Source organism: Pelodiscus sinensis, chromosome 8 (assembly GCF_052426305.1).
Source record: "Pelodiscus sinensis isolate ZL-2025 chromosome 8, ASM5242630v1, whole genome shotgun sequence".
Classification (NCBI taxonomy): Eukaryota; Metazoa; Chordata; order Testudines; family Trionychidae; genus Pelodiscus; species Pelodiscus sinensis.
Window position 1 is genome coordinate 13083317 of NC_143059.1, and position 15655 is coordinate 13098971.

At 47.7% G+C, this 15655-nt stretch overlaps 1 protein-coding gene across 1 annotated transcript; it reads left to right on the plus strand.

Annotated features, from left to right (window-relative positions):
- Positions 1–409: 409 nt before the first annotated feature.
- Positions 410–7972, plus strand: LOC102456554 (uncharacterized). Its single transcript, XM_089780335.1, has 4 exons — positions 410–800; positions 4448–4519; positions 6012–6083; positions 7905–7972. The coding sequence occupies exons 1-4, from the start codon at positions 638–640 to the stop codon at positions 7970–7972; spliced, it is 375 nt and encodes a 124-aa protein (XP_089636461.1). The 5' UTR covers positions 410–637.
- The last annotated feature ends 7683 nt before the right edge of the window (positions 7973–15655 follow it).

Here is a 15655-nt window from a genome sequence, read left to right on the forward strand (position 1 = left end):
AATAGTAAAACTCAAGTTTTTAATATTGATAGTTTTGTAGTGTGAGGCAGTTGGTCTCACATTTCTATTTTGAGTTAAAGATGATTAGTACTTCTTAAATAAAAAATTGTTAAGCCAATCATGGTAAACCAAGACAGGCCTGTGCGCCTGAAGATGTGACAGTATTGTGGCTGGGGCCAATGCCGGTTAACAAAGTTTTCTGGTCAGCAGAGTGCCAGATAACAAAGGTTTCACTGTAGATTGATGGTGTACCCAGTGGATTTGTGATTGTTTTTTTCTCACTGTAGTGGATCTGCCTACCCATTGCCACATAAGTAATACAGGAGTTACACTTGCCATGCAAGAAAAAATGAGATCAGTCAATCAACAGCCTTATAAAAAGTTTTTTCTCTCTCTCTAGGCAGATGAGTATATTGTAAAACATGAATGTTTTGGTTTTGGTGCGGTCATTCAGAATCCAACCACTTTATAGCTACACTAATTATGTTAGTATCGAGGAAGCCGAAGAGATTAAGTTAAAAAGATTTTAATCCCAAGCAAAACATAAAGAATTAACAATTATCAATTGATTTTTATGTTGAAAAAAGCACTCAGCACTGGGTAGTAAATATCTTTGTTTTACAGCTGGCCTCCAACGATGTTGTCGCCCAAACAGTTCCACATTGCCGCTGCAATAGCCTTTTTGCTGGTGGTATGCTATGCTGAGCACCATACTGAAAGCAACACTGGCAAACCTGGAGTCACTGAATTTCCTGCTAAAGGAGCAAAGCCTACTGTTAAAGCAGGCCCAGGACCTCAAGGTAACTATGACATTTAACCACCCAGATTTGTCAGATGTTTGTGGCTTTTTCATTATTTGTATCTGAAAGACTGAATTCTAATTTGTTACACTTTCTGGCCCATTTTCAGGAGTGACTGACACTTAAAAGCCCAAGTCCCATTGAAAGTTAAGGGTGCTTGGGAATGTAGGTGTTCTTCAGAATGTCACTCCACCTCCTAGGTGGGCCACCAACTAATAGGATTCCAAAGGAGTCAAACTGTGTCTACAGAGTTGCTGCGGAGAAGGGATTGTTCCAAATATACTGAATTCATTTTAAAAAGTCCCACTCCTGTCGTTTAGACACAATCTTTGCATATCATACAGAAGAATGATGATCTGGAATTGTTTTCTATGTGATGTGAATCCTATAATTCCAGCTGATAAGCAGTGGTGGAAAAAGTACCCCCAAAAAGTTACTTGAGTAACAGTACTGCTACTTGGAAAAGAATGTAATTAAGTAAAAGTCAAATTATCCTTCTGGAAAACTACTTGAGTAAAAGTACAAAAGTATCTCATCTTAATTGTACTCAGGTATCCAAGAGAAAAAAATAGCTGCCCTATTGAGATCTATGGTTAACCACTTGAATTATCATAGGGCACCATTATTTGAGTCGGAGACCACTGATCTACAGAAAAATCAGTCAGGGGACACACAAGTGAGAGGCATTCCCTCCCCTCCCCCCAAAAAACCCAACAAACAAACAAAAACCCTCACTGATGTAGCTCCCAACTGAGATACCTCCCTTCCCTTGTTGCGCCAGCCCCATAGCGGGGGAAGGTGGGGAAAGGAGGCAGGAAGGACTAAGCTTCAGAACTTCCCACAGGCCAGATTAACTCTTTTGGGGTCCCAGGGTTGGTAGATTTTGTGAGCACCGTTCAGGCTCTGGGTTGAGAAAAAATGAGGGATTCAGTGTGCAGTGGCGAGGGGTTGCCAGGCAGTGGGATAGGGATGGAGGTGAGGTTCTGGTCGGGAGGGAGGTGCAGGAGAGAGCTGAGGGTGGGGTGTCTGGAAGGGTGGAAGGGTACAGAAGTGGACCGGTACTGGGAGAGCTGGGCAGGAGGAGGAGCACAGGAGAGAGATGGGGAAAAGGCTGGCCATGAAGGGAGTGGGGAGGAGCTTACCTAGCTCCATGCTTACTGCCACTCCCCGCTACTCCCACTGGCCGAAATCTGGCCAATGGGAGCAGCAGGGAAACCCTCCCACGAGTGCTTTCTGGCACCGCATTCCCCCCAAACAGGGGGAGGGTGGGCAGCATCGCTCAGCACTGTGCTTCTCCCCAGCATGCCGGATCCGGCCTGAGAGGCGCAGGGCTTCACACCCCTGCTCAGATACTGTTTTTAAACCAAAGGTGTTGATGTGGCTATTAAAAGGTTTCTTCATTGGCAGGGTCATTGAGCTTGTTGATTGTTTTTTTAATCCTCATTGCATGATGATTGGATGCTTTGCACATGCAGCTGTGCTTTAGCTAATCAGAATGCTGGCTTGCGCAACTGTCAGTGGGGTGTGGAAAGTAATGAGTAACGAAGCACTTCTGGAAATGTCAGTGGTGTAAAAAGTACAATAGTTTCTTTAAAAAGCACTTGAGTAAAACTCTAAGGCTACGTCTACACTGGCCCCTTTTCCGGAAGGGGCATGTAAATTTCACTAGTCGTCGTAGGGAAATGCGCGGGGGATTTAAATATCCCCCGCGGCATTTAAATAAAAATGTCCGCCGCTTTTTTCCGGCTTTTAAAAAAGCCGGAAAAGAGCATCTAGACTGGCCCCGATCCTCCGGAAAAAGTGCCCTTTTCCGGAGGCTCTTATTCTTACTTTGAAGTAAGAATAAGAGCCTCCGGAAAAGGGCACTTTTTCCGGAGGATCGGGGCCAGTCTAGACGCTCTTTTCCGGCTTTTTTAAAAGCCGGAAAAAAGCGGCGGACATTTTTATTTAAATGCCGCGGGGGATATTTAAATCCCCCGCGCATTTCCCTACGACGACTAGTGAAATTTACATGCCCCTTCCGGAAAAGGGGCCAGTGTAGACGTAGCCTAAGGGTATGTCTACACTGCCACCCTAGCTCGAACTAGGGTGGCTAATGTAGGCATTCGAAGTTGCAAATGAAGCCCGGGATTTAAATATCCCGGGCTTCATTTGCATCTTGCCGGGAGCCGCCATTTTTAAATCCCTGTTAGTGAGGACTCCGTGCCCGCGGCTACACGTGGCATGGAGTAGGTAGTTCGAATTAGACTCTCTAATTCGAACTACCGATACTCCTCATGGAACGAGGTATACCAGTAGTTCGAATTAGAGAGCCTAATTCGAACTACCTACTCCGTGCTGTGTGTAGCCGCTGGCACGGAGTCCTCACTAACAGGGATTTAAAAATGGCGGCGCCCGGCAAGATGCAAATGAAGCCCGGGATATTTAAATCCCGGGCTTCATTTGCAACTTCGAATGCCTACATTAGCCACCCTAGTTCGAACTAGGGTGGCAGTGTAGACGTACCCTCTGATCACAAAAATAAATTACTTGAGTAAAGTACAAATACCTCCAAAAAAGTATTGGGTAGGATAACCAAGTATTTCTACTTATTTTCCACTTCTGCTTATAGTGAACTGCACTTGCAATGCCAAATCCAACTTGCCTATAAGTTGATGGGTCTACTAGGAAAAGGGAAGTTGCGCTGTCATGCCTTAATTTCATTATAAAAGTAACTACAAGTTAGAGACTCTAGATGCCTTCTAGCCTGGTCTCTGGTGCTGGAAGTACCCATCACACATGCGTGGGGTTCATTGTTGGGAGTAAATGTTCTACGTATGACATACATCCAATCATGCTTCATCTCAATCATGCTTGGTAAGGAAAAGTTGAGGTCATGCAGTCTGTGGTTATTCTGAATTAAGTGCATCAGTTGCAAAGATGCTCAGGAAGGAGTGCGGCAAATTTTCACTCAGCCTAAGCTGCTGCCCGTGTCACTGCAGCCATACATCTATTTTCAGCACGCTAACTGGAACAGAGCTAGTGTATGCTGTCTGTGTATGCACCTTCCCAGCTGCTGCTAGGCTTACACTGAGATCAAATTATTTCACATGAAAAATGAAACCAATGCAACTCAATCAATAGCTTTTTGAAAAGCTGCTATGAATGCTACACAATGTTACCCTAATGTGGGTCTCATGTTCAACTCTGCAGGAACTCTGTCAGCAACCACGTCTCTCAGTATGTGTGTTGCCCCTCTTGTGATCCTTGTGGGGAGTTGAAAAATGGAAGGATTGCTGACAACCTTCCCAGGATCCCTCTCCACTTAGCTCTGTTGGCCTTTGTGCACTATTCCTTTGAAATTAAAGGGCAGAGGACCAACTTCCTCCTATGCAAACTCCAAGGATGCTGCAGCAGGTCAGATTTCTAGGCACTGAAAGTGCATTTGCTCTTTCAATGTAGGCAGTGCATGTTCTGTCTTTGACATGTGCCCAAACGTCATCTCAACCACTTTCAATCATGTCTGGTAAGGAAAAGCCATGGAGCTCAGGAAAGGCAATCTGTGTGCCTTTGAAGCAGTAGCGGTTATTCTGAATTCAATTGACCATTTGGGAAGAAACTCAGAGACAAGTGTAGCAAGTTTTTACTTGTGTGTTTCCCTTCAACAGCCCCACCAAAACCCATGACAACTCCAGGAAAAAATAAGATTCTTGCGACAGTGAAGCAAGTGGCTGGACAAGGTAAGATTAGACAGCCTGGGAAGTCAAGTAAAAATGAACTATCGGTGTTATTTTTATTGTGCGTGTGCAGGGTCAGCCCACAACATTTTGGCACCTGGGATAGGGAGCTCAAATCATGCTCCCATGTCCCCTTTCTTCTGCCTGCCTGTTATGTCTCTTGTGCCCTCCTTCCTCCAGCACAGCACTCCACCACCTCTGTGCGTCTAGAGCAGAGAGAATACATATGCACCAGCAGCAGACAATTTTCTACACTCTGGGTCCTAGTGGTTCCCCCCTCCTCTCCACAGTCTGGCACCTGAGGCGGCCACCTCAGTTCACCTCATGGTAAGGCCAGCCCTGTGCGCGTGTCTCCCTGCACAGAGATGCACTTTCCCAGCTGCCGGTAGGCTTACACTGAGATCGAATTATTGTCCCTAAAAAATGGAAGCAATGTAACGCAATCAAAAGCCACTACAGGTTGGACCTCTCTGGTGTGGCACCCTTGGGACCTGACCCAGACCCAGATGAGGAGATTTGCCGTACCAAGGGAGATCGCTCTCCCCATAGTCTGTCCTGAACTGCCGCCTTTTCCCACCCCCTTGCCACTTGCTAGGATTCCAGCCTGGCCATGCTACTGTCTGGGCGGCTGTAGCTGCAAGGCTGGAGCTCTGCAGCCAGGGCCAGAGCTCCCTGGCTGCTTCTGGGAGCTGGAGAGCCAGAACTGGGGGCAGACCTGGAGGTCCCTGGCTGGCTCCGGGGGCCAGACTCCACAAACGGAGCCAGAGCTGCCTGGCTGCGGCCTGGGCTTGGGCCAAAGCTCCCAGTTGTGCCACCTATCCCCTCTCCTATCGACGTGAGGCTCCTCGCTGAGTCACCAGCCCCCTCTGCCATGCTCCTGCCCCATCGCCAGACCTCCCTAGATGTGGGCTCTTTGGTCCAGGAAAATCCATGGTCCTGCTGTACCAGGGATGTTGCCAGATGGGAGAGTCCTGGGTAAGGGAGGCACAACGTACATTAATATTATACCATGTTACCAATCACATGGGTCTGTTCAACTCTTCAGGAATTCTGTCAGTGAACTCTTCTCTCTGTATGTGTATTGCCTCTCTCGTAATCCTTGTGGGGAATTGGGAACTGGCCTTTCTGACAATTTTCCCAGGCTCCCTCTCCGCTTAGCTCTGTTGGCCTTTGGGCACTATTCCTTTGAAATTAAAGGGCAGAGGACCAACTTCCTCCTATGCAAACTCCAAGGATGCTGCAGCGGGCCAGACTTCTCGGCACTGAAAGTGCATTTGCTCTTTCAATGTAGGCAGTGCATGTTCTGTCTATGACATGTGCCCAAACTTCATCTCAACCACTTTCAATCACGTCTGGTAAGGAAAAGCCATGGAGCTCAGGAAAGGCAATCTGTGCCTTTGAAGCAGTAGTGGTTGTTCTGAATTCAATGTACCATTTGGGAAGAAGCTCAGAGACAAGTGTGGCAAGTTTTTACTTGTGTGTTTCCCTTCAACAGGCCCAGCAAAACCCATGACAACTCCAGGAAAAAATAAGATTCTTGCGACAGTGAAGCAAATGGCTGGAGAAGGTGAGAGGCAGGACAGCCTGGGCAACCAAGAAACAGAACAATCAGTGTAGATTTAATCTCTGTCTGTCTGTCTTACCCTAGAGAAAAATGGCCAGAGCTGAATTTGAAAATTTCACTTAAACTCCTAACAGTGACTCAGCTGATCTGATCCCTGGGTCTATTCAGTCGTGGCTGCTGGCTTTACAGAGTAAGATAAGGTTTTGCTGTGGTTTAATCCTGGCATTGCCGCAGAAGCGACATAGAGGAAAATGAGGGAGCTGGGGCACCACTGATGTCTCTGGGTGGGTTTCAAAATCTGCAGCCATGAACTCCAGGTCAATAGACCATTGAGCTCTGACTCTGACGTTGCACGGCCTTTCTTAGCAGGCCTGTCAGAGCCTGAGCTCCAGCCAGAGCCTGAACGTCAACAGAGCTTTTATTAGCACCATAACATGAGACCCACCAGCTTCTGGGCTCTGAGATTTCCTGCTGTAGGTTTTAAAATACGGTGCAGACATATCCAACGCCAGCTACTCAGGGCTGCAGAGCCTTCACACTGAAGACAGGTCTACACCAACTCAGGTAGACAAATGTGACCCCCTCAGAACTCCTACATGCCCCCGAGATGGGTAGCCCAAGCTGCTGCTCATCTCACCACAGCCCTGCTTCTGTTTTCAGCCTGCTGACTTGAAAAGAGCTAAAGAGTCTCAGAGCGGTAGCCATGTTAGTCTGTAATTTAAAAACCTTAAATAGATAACAAGTAATCCTGTAGCACCTTAGAGACAAACAACAAATTGTACATAATGCCATGAGCTGTCGTAGGCACAACCCTGAAGAAGTGGGTTGTGTCCACAAAAGCTCGTGATCTTTTATACCTTTTTTGTTAGTCTCTAAGGCGCATCAGGGCTACTTGCTGTTTTTAAAGTTTTTTTCAACAGAGCTAGCGAGTGCTGTCTCCTGCACGGAGATGCACCTTCCCAGCTGCCGGTAGGCTTACACTGAGACTGAATTATTTTCCCTAAAAAATGGAAGCAATGTAACGCAATCAAAAGCCACGACAGGTTGGACCTCCCTGGTGTGGCACCCTCGGATCCTGACCAGTCGCAAATGAGGGGATTTACCGGACCAAGGGAGATCACTCCCCTCATAGCCTGTCATGGACTGCTGGTCTTTCTACTCCTCGCCACTTGCTAGGACTACAGCCTGGCCCTGCTGCTGCCTGGATGACTATGGTTCCAGGCCTGGAGCTACAGAGCTGGAGCTCCCTGGCTTCCTCCAGTGTTCGGAGCTCCACAAAGGGAGCCAGAGCTCCCGGGCTGCAGCCGGGGCCGTAGCTCCCCATTGTTCCACCCACCCCCTCTCCTATAGACATGGGGCTTCTGGCTGAGTCACCAGCCCCCTCTGTCATACTCCTGCCCCGTGGCCAGATCTCCCTATACGTGGGCTCTTTTGTCCAGCCACATCAGGTCCAGCCAGGTCAGGGATGTTGCTGGACCAGAGAGTCCTGGTTAAGGAAGGTACAACCTATATTAATTGGTTACACAATGTTACCAATCACATGGGTCTCGGTGTTCACCCCTGCCGGAATTCTGTCAGCGAACCCTTCTTTCTGTATGTGTGTTGACTCTCTCATGATCATTAGGGGAGTTGGAAAATGGAAAGTGTGCCACCGTTCTGACAGTTTTCCCAGGGTCCCTCTCCACTTAGCGCTGTTGGCCTTTGTGCACTATTCCCTTGTAATTAAAGGAAATTAAACAGCTATTTCCTCCTGTCCAAACTGCAAGGATGCTGCAGCAGGCCAGGTTTCTATGCACTAAACGTGCATTTGCTCTTTCAATGTAGGCAGTGCATGTTCTGCCTATGACATGCATCCAACCTTCATCTCAGCCATTTTCAGTCATGACTGGTAAAGAAAAGCTTTGAGCTCAGGAAATGCAATCTGTGCCCTGGAAACAGTAGTGGTTATTCTGAATTCTTTGCATCATTTGGGAAGAAGCTCAGGGAGAAGTGTAGGAAGATTTTTATTCATGTGTTTCTCTTCAACAGGCCCATCAAAACCCATCACAAATCCTCCTGGAAAAAATGAGATAAATGAGCCAATGTGGCCAATGGCCGGACAAGGTGAGATCAGAGAGCCAGAACATCCTGGACAGCCAAGTAAAAAAGAACAATCTGTGTTGATTTAATTGTGTGTGTGTGTGTGTGTGTGTGTGTGTGTGTGTGTGTGTGTGTGTGTGTGTGTGTCTGTCTGTGTCTGTCTGTCTGTCTGTCTAACCCTAGAGAAAAATGACCATAGTTGAGTTTGAAAATTTCACTTTTACTCTTGAAAGTGACTGAGCTGATCTTGGTCGCTGGGTCTATTCAGTCGTGGCTGCTGGCTTTACTGACTAAGAAAAGTTTTGCTGTAGGTTACTCCTGGCACTGCCACAGAAGCAACAGAGAGGAAAATGAGAGACCTGGGGCTGCACTGGTATCACTGGGGGTATGTCTATACTACAAAGTTTTGTCAGAAAAATGGCCGTTTTTCTGACAAGACTTGAGGAACATCCACACTGCCATTGCAGTCTTCCACAAGAAAATTGAAAGAACAGATGGGCTTTTCCATCACTGGTAAATCTCATTCTACAAGGAAGAAGCCTTTTTGCCAAAGAGCTCTTTCACCAAAAGGCGTGTGTGGATGGGGAAGAGGGAGTTCTTTCAGAAGAAGAGGAAAGAGGAAAAAGTACAGGTGCTCTGGTGTTTATTCCGTCCAATGCAATCACAGCTTACATGCGAGAGAGCGTCCATTCAGTCTGGATCTCTTCCAAAAAACCTTCTTCCGAAACAAGCCTGTAGTCCTGACATAGCTTACTAGGACTGCAGCCTGGCCCTGCTTTCTGCCTGGATGGCCTTGGCTTTCTCCAGGTTCTGGAGCTCCACACATGGAGAAAGAGCTCCCTGGCTGCACTTGGGGCCGGGGCCATAGCTCCCCGTTGTGTCACCCACCCCCTCTCCTACAGACATGGGGCTCCTGGCTGAGTCACCGGCCCCTTCTGCCATGCTCCTGCCCCATGGCCAGACCTCCCTACACATGGGCTCTTTGGTCCAGCAACATCCATGGTCCTGCCAGGCCAGGGATGTTGCCAGACCAGAGAGTCCTGTTAAGGAAGGTACAACCTATATTAATGTTACACAGTGTTACCAATCACGTGGGTCTCGGTGTTCACCCCTGCAGGAATTCTGTCAGCAAACCCTTCTCTCTGTATGTGTGTTGACTCTCTAGTGAGCCTTGTGGGGAGTTGGAAAATGGAAGGGGTACGGCCTTTCTCACAGTCTTCCCAGATTCCTGCACCACACAGCTCTGTTGGCCTTTGAACAACATTCCATTGTACTCAGAGGAATAAAGAGCAGCTTCCTCCTGCCCTAACTCCAAGGATATAACAGGGGGCCAGGTTTCTATGACATGCCCCAACCTTCATCTCTATCATTTCCAATCATTTCTGGCAAGGAAAAGCTATTGAGCTGAGGTAATGCAATCTGTGCCCTTGAAGGCCAGCAGCAGGGGTTATTCTGAGTTAAATACATCTCTTGGGAAGCTCAGAGAGGCAAGTTTTCACTCTTGTTTTTCCTTTCCACAGGTCCCCCAGAGCTACTAAATTTCCTTAAAAACCTTTTTGGAAAAGATGGGCCTATGGGGGCAATGGGGCCAATGGGTATACCAGGTGAGATAAGAGAGCCAACGCAGCCTGGACAACCAAGTAAAAAAGAACAATCGGTGTTGATTTAGTTGTGTCCGTCTGTCTGTCTGTCTCCCTCTAGACAAAATTGACCATAACTGAATTTTAAGAATTTCATTCCACTCCAAAAGTGACTCTGTGAAAAAGGCATCTTCTGGCTCTGCTGATCTGCTCGCTGTGCCTATTCGGTCATGTCTGCTGGCTTTACTGCCCAAGATAAGGTTTTGTTGTGGCTTACTCCTGCCATTGCAGCAGAATCAACAGAGCAGAAAATGAGAGAGCTGGGGCAGCACTAGTGTCCCTGGGTGTGTTTCAAAACCTGTAGCCATGAGGCTCAGAACCCCAGGTCAACAGACATTCGGACCCGGGTTCTGATGCCTAGGAACAGGTCTGAGCTTCAGGGCCTGAACCCCAGCCTGAGCCTGAATCGCTACAAAACTCATTTTAGCAACATAACATGAGCCCCCACAAGCCTTTGTCTGTAGACCAGGGCTCTGAGACTTCCTGCCGTAGGTTTTAAAACACAGTGTAGGCATTCCCATTGCAGGCATCTCTGGGGCTGCAGAACCTTCACGCTTCAGGTATGGCTACACCAATTCGGGTAGATACATCTGAACCCATCTGAGGCCCTAGGAACCCCCTAGACACATAGCCAAAGCTACTTTCAATGTCACAACAGCCACACTTCTATTTGTAGTATGCTAACCTGGGCAGAGCTGGTGTGGGTTGTCTGCCTGCATCGAGACGCACCCTCCTAGAGGCTGGTCAGCTCACCTTTAGAGATGATGTACCAGCAGGAAAGAAGGGGGTTGTGCCCACAAAAACCCACGGTATCACTACATGTTTTGTTAGTCTTTAAGGTGCTGCTAGACTATTCATTGTTTTTTAAGTTTTTCCATCAGGAAAGAGCTTGACTTTCAGGGCTACATCTAGTTTCCAGCACTGGAAGTGAGAAAAAAAATAGCTCTCTCTCTCTCTCTCTTTGAAAACATTTTCAGTTAATACAAACATCCCAGAGAGACTATAAACCTGAATCTCGAAAATGTCTTTGTTACAGAGTCATGAACTGTGATCACAAAAGCTCATGATATCATCTAGAGGTTTTGTTAGTCTTTAAAGGGCTACCAGATTATTTGTTGTTTTTTTAACTTTATCACAATTGTATTATGAAACTGCTGTTAATGTTACACAAATTCCACTTTGTTGGTGAAGCCTGGTTCTAACACTTTAACTCAAGTTCATAATTTTTTGGGGTCCACAGGCCTACCTCTTCCTTGCGTTCAGTTACTAGAAGCCTTCAAACAATCAATAAACAAAACTGACAAAGTGGCAAAAGGTAATCTCTCTGCTTATGCTTTCTGTCCCATTGATAACAAGTGCTGAAAAAAAAAACCCTGCTCCATAAGAATACTGTTTGTTCCATTTAGTTTTACATTCTCTATATGCAAAGGAAAACGGATCTCTGTGGATGGGCAATGATAAATTTTGTGTGGTGGTAAAGAGGATAACCTGGGTATTCTTATCGCCTCTCAATACCTGAGATGTGTTGAAATTGATGAAAACCAACCAGCGCTGGCAAACTGCAGCGACCCCTTTCTGTGCAGAAGTGCTTTCAGGGGTATCTGTCTGGGCCGCCAGTACTATGTGACTGAGATTGTTGGCCTTCAGTTAAACTGTGGCTACAAAAGTATCAGATCAAATAAGACCCACAAAGATTTATGCATATGCTTAACTTTATGCACTGTGAGTTATTCCCTTGAAGTCAGTCCTATTACTCAGTGTGGGCAAAGTGAAGCAGTCTTTAAAAGATAAGAGCCCAAGTAGCAAATTTTTCTCTTCTGTCCTTCATTTCTTCCTTTTCCTTCCACATTCCCTATCTGTCTCCTACATTTTAATTTCTCTTTCCACCTCTCTGCTCTCATCTTCATCTATTTCTCCTCCCTTTTCCATCTCTTTCCCCTTTCTCCTAACCCCTTGCAGTAATATAACAATCTACTGGATAAACATTTCTCCCCCTCACCCTTTCTCTTCCCTTTCAGCTGCCCCCATCCCTCCTTCTCTCTTCTAGAGTTCATATTCTGTTCCTTCTGAGGTCACTGGACAGGAGCAGTAGCCTGCTCAATGTCATTGATGTTCCATCCAGCAGAGGGCAGTGTTTGGAAGGATTGAATAACGTAGCCCAGGCTCATTTTGTTTTGTTGTAATTTGTTTTTCTTCTTTCATTCGGAAGAGTAATACGGGAAGTTCTGGTAGAGTAGCAATCATGAGAGCATAAAATGGTTCAAAATGGTTTAACAAGATCGTTTGCTTTACTTTGTAGCTCTTGCTTTTCTTGGAGTCTTAACAACATCTGGAGGAAAAATTTATTCAACCAATGGAGAAGAAGCTGATTTTATCACCACTGTGGAAGTGTGCAAACAGGCGGGTGGGCACATTGCAACTCCCAAGAGTAAGGGAGAAAATGATGCTATTTTAAAAATTCTGGAGGAGCATGAACAGGAATGTTCCTATCTGGGCTTTCAGGTGGATCCAATTCCAGGCAAAATCACTTGCCTGACGGGAAATCCCCTAAATTATACAAATTGGCTTCCAGATGAGCCCAGCTACAATGAGGAAGAAAAATGTGTGCAGATGTGCACTGGTGGTACCTGGAATACCACAATTTGCAACCAGCACAAATTCGTTATCTGTCAGTTTTAATCCTTGCTCCTCCATTTAATATATCAGAAATCTGTAGAGTCTCTGGAATGCTTTTTTTCATCCACAGACAAGAATCTGTTTTCTCAGCATTGTAATTAGTGGCTTCTATGGTTATTCTGTTGGAGAAAAAAATCAATAAAGTCCTCATGCATTAACTTTGTTCTTGTGTTCATTAAAGCAATGCTAACCTGCTATCCATAAATGGAGAGCTGCTTGCTACAGTGACTAATCTGAGGAATTCTGATCAACCTGGCTGGTTTCATTTGTAAGCAGCATTTACAGTGCTCAGTTACATTTATGACAGCCCTGGCTCTTCTACCAGCTTGGACTCATTTTGAGCACGAAGGAGTAACTCGTGAACCAGAAAAATTGTATTGCTATCATGAGTTAGGCTTATATCTAAGCCTATATCTAAGCTTATATCTAGGCTTATATCTAAGGTCATCATGAAAGTTGATGTCTCTGCTGGAAGTGGTGCCGTTTTTCTATATCACATAATGTTTAAATGTTATTGGGCAGCCAGTCCAAAAATAATAATAAAATCACACAAAGAGCCATCACTCATAGTAATGGTCCCAATTTATAAAGCCAGACAACAGACAGAGATGGAACTTCCTCTTACACAGGAAGTGGGCAAGACAACCTCCAGGGGCCAGATCCGACCTGCCAAGCCAGTTGATTTAGCCCATAGCCATCCTGCTGCTCCCCCGCCTTCAGGCCAGTCAAGATCATCTGGCAGTTCCCTCTAGGCACCACACACCTCTGGCAAGTTGGAGGCAGGGGACGAGAAACTTCACATGCTCCCATGCCCCCAGACCCTGCAGGACCGGATTAAGGAGGGGACTAGGGGGGGGCTAGGCGGGCAGCTGCATGGGGCGCCAACTTAAGGGGGCTCCTGATTGAAATGTTAAGGTGCATGGCACGCCCGGGGATGGGTCTACACATGCGCCACGTGCCCGGGGCTGGGCTGCACATGCGCCACGTGCCTGCTTCCCATGGTGCAACTATGGCTCCATCCGGCACTGGACCCTGATTGACTTGGGGGTGGGGGAGCACGTGAAGTCTCTTCCTGCCACCAGAAGTGCAAGGCACCTAGAGAGAACTGCCAGCTGTTTTGAACATCTGGTGGTTCTCTCTAGGCACAGGAGGCGTGGGGGGCAAAGACTTCATGAGCTCCCTCACCTCCAGGCCAATCAGGGTCTATGGGCAGGCAAGCACAGGAAGTCTCCTGGCTCCGCCCCTTCCGCCTGAGGCCCCGCCCTTTCCAGGATGTCCCAGTACCACTTCAGAAATTTGTGTAGTAGCCCCCCTTCAAAAATTATTGCCCACCCCCATCTTAGACTGTTGGATAGTCATTGCCGTGTGACTAGCTCTGAATGCCTCTGCTCTTTGGACTTAGAATCAATGAGAGCAGGCTTATAAACAACAGCATGTGGTTACTTTACTGACACACCTCAGCTAATAGCTCGTGCTTGTTCTTGTGATGGGAAGCAATCGCTTTGCTTTTGCTCCAGGCGAGGGGTGGGGGCAATAAGCAGTATTCACATAGAACATATCACACTGGCTTGCCCCTGAGGTGACCAACCGCCAGCCCCCAAAAAGCAATAATCCAGGCAGTATGTCTACCACGTCGGGCTGCTGTGAGCAAGGCATGGGCGCAAAGAGCCACACTCAGGCTGCAGTTACATGGCTGCTTAAAGTGCTCTAAAGTTCCTAGAGTCGCATTGGCTTCGACATGTCTATGCTAGTGGAAGGCTTTGCGTACCATTTGGGATCACAGTCAATAGGCACCAGAGACAATTCCCTTCCTTGCCTGTGTTTAATTTTAAAGTGCTTGCCCCTACAAATGTAGGCGTAGATTGGCGTGAGCACTGGAATGCTAGGCAAAGAGGCAGAATAGCATTAGTGGGTACAGTTTGGGGGGTCATTCGGTGAAGGGTACCTCCCCACTCCCATTTGCTTAAATGGGGCAAATGACACAGAGAGTTTTTAGTCAGAAGTACAGCAGGCCCCGATGCAGCAGGCATGCACGGCCGAGCTGGGGCTAAACTGACACTCCATGTCCTCCAGATGCACACGGAGAACCACAAAGGGCCCTGTGAGGCACCGTTGTAAGCCACAAAAAACCCTGCCTCCCAGCTGCCCGGCTCTACGTGAGCCTAACCTCACTTGGCACCTCCGTGTTACCTTACAGCCGATGCTTCTGCATGTGAGCACAGGTATCGCTAGGTGAGACGAGGCATGCGCTTGTGCCTGGACCGTGCTGAGTGCATCACCCACTTGTCCTTACATCTTAATTGGAGCCACAGGAAACATGCAAGTACTTTTGCTCCCCAGGGGCTAGGCTCTTCATCAGGCAGTTGGGCACCCCACTTCAAAGCCTTCCACTGTGCAGGAGTTTTTTAATAAAATGGAACAGCTTTAACAAGCCAGACTGAGGAATACACCCTCCTTCTCTCCTACCCCCTCCTCTCCCCAGGCATTTAGCCCACAGTTTAAGGCAAGCACCTGGCACTAAGCGAGCCCCTATTTAAACCCCATCTTACCAGGAATGTGGGGTTAGGGATTTGCCTCAGGCAGGCTGTCTATGCTTCAGGTGAGCAGTTCTCACCCATGATCCATGGATCCTGTGGGGATCCCACCTGCCCATTCGAGGGGGGGAGTGTCACGGAGGTCCTAGAGCTGAAACCCAGAGCCCAAGCCCCATTGGGGCTGAAATTGGGAGCAGCAGGGCTGAATATTAAAACCCCAGTCCCTAGTGCTCCCTGTGGGGCAGAAGCCCTGAGCCTATGGGCAGAGTCGGAAGGCACTGCCCCCCAAACTGCAGTGCAGGAGCAGGGCAATTCTCAGGGCAGCTTCCCACCCTCACCGCCCCAACCCAACCGTCTTCTCTCTGCCACCCGCACCCAGCCAGTTGGGAAACCGGACCCTGGCAATGGGGAAGCGGCTCTGGCTGGTGCCATGGGGCAGGCAGTCACAGTGTTCCTGCCTTGCCTGCTGCTTCTAGGGCCCTGGGGGTTGATGATGCTCCTCAGCTCCCAGGCTCTTTGCTCCTGCAACTAGTAAGAGCTGCCCAGGCCACAGAGGGCAAAGCCCTTTGGGAGCAGGCACCACCAGGGAACCCTCCAGGAACATAGCCCCTGGTTACCCTTAGCCCTACACCCTACCTGCACGCAG

What these genes read in the sequence shown, in the direction of transcription:
- LOC102456554 (XM_089780335.1), top strand. Translation starts at nt 638, where the DNA reads ATGTTGTCGCCCAAACAGTTCCACATTGCCGCTGCAATAGCCTTTTTG. An exon ending in GAAGCAAGTGGCTGGACAAG is followed by an intron (nt 4,520 to 6,011) that starts GTAAGATTAGAC and finishes TCCCTTCAACAG; the next exon opens with GCCCAGCAAAACCCATGACA. An exon ending in GAAGCAAATGGCTGGAGAAG is followed by an intron (nt 6,084 to 7,904) that starts GTGAGAGGCAGG and finishes CTTTCAATGTAG; the next exon opens with GCAGTGCATGTTCTGCCTAT.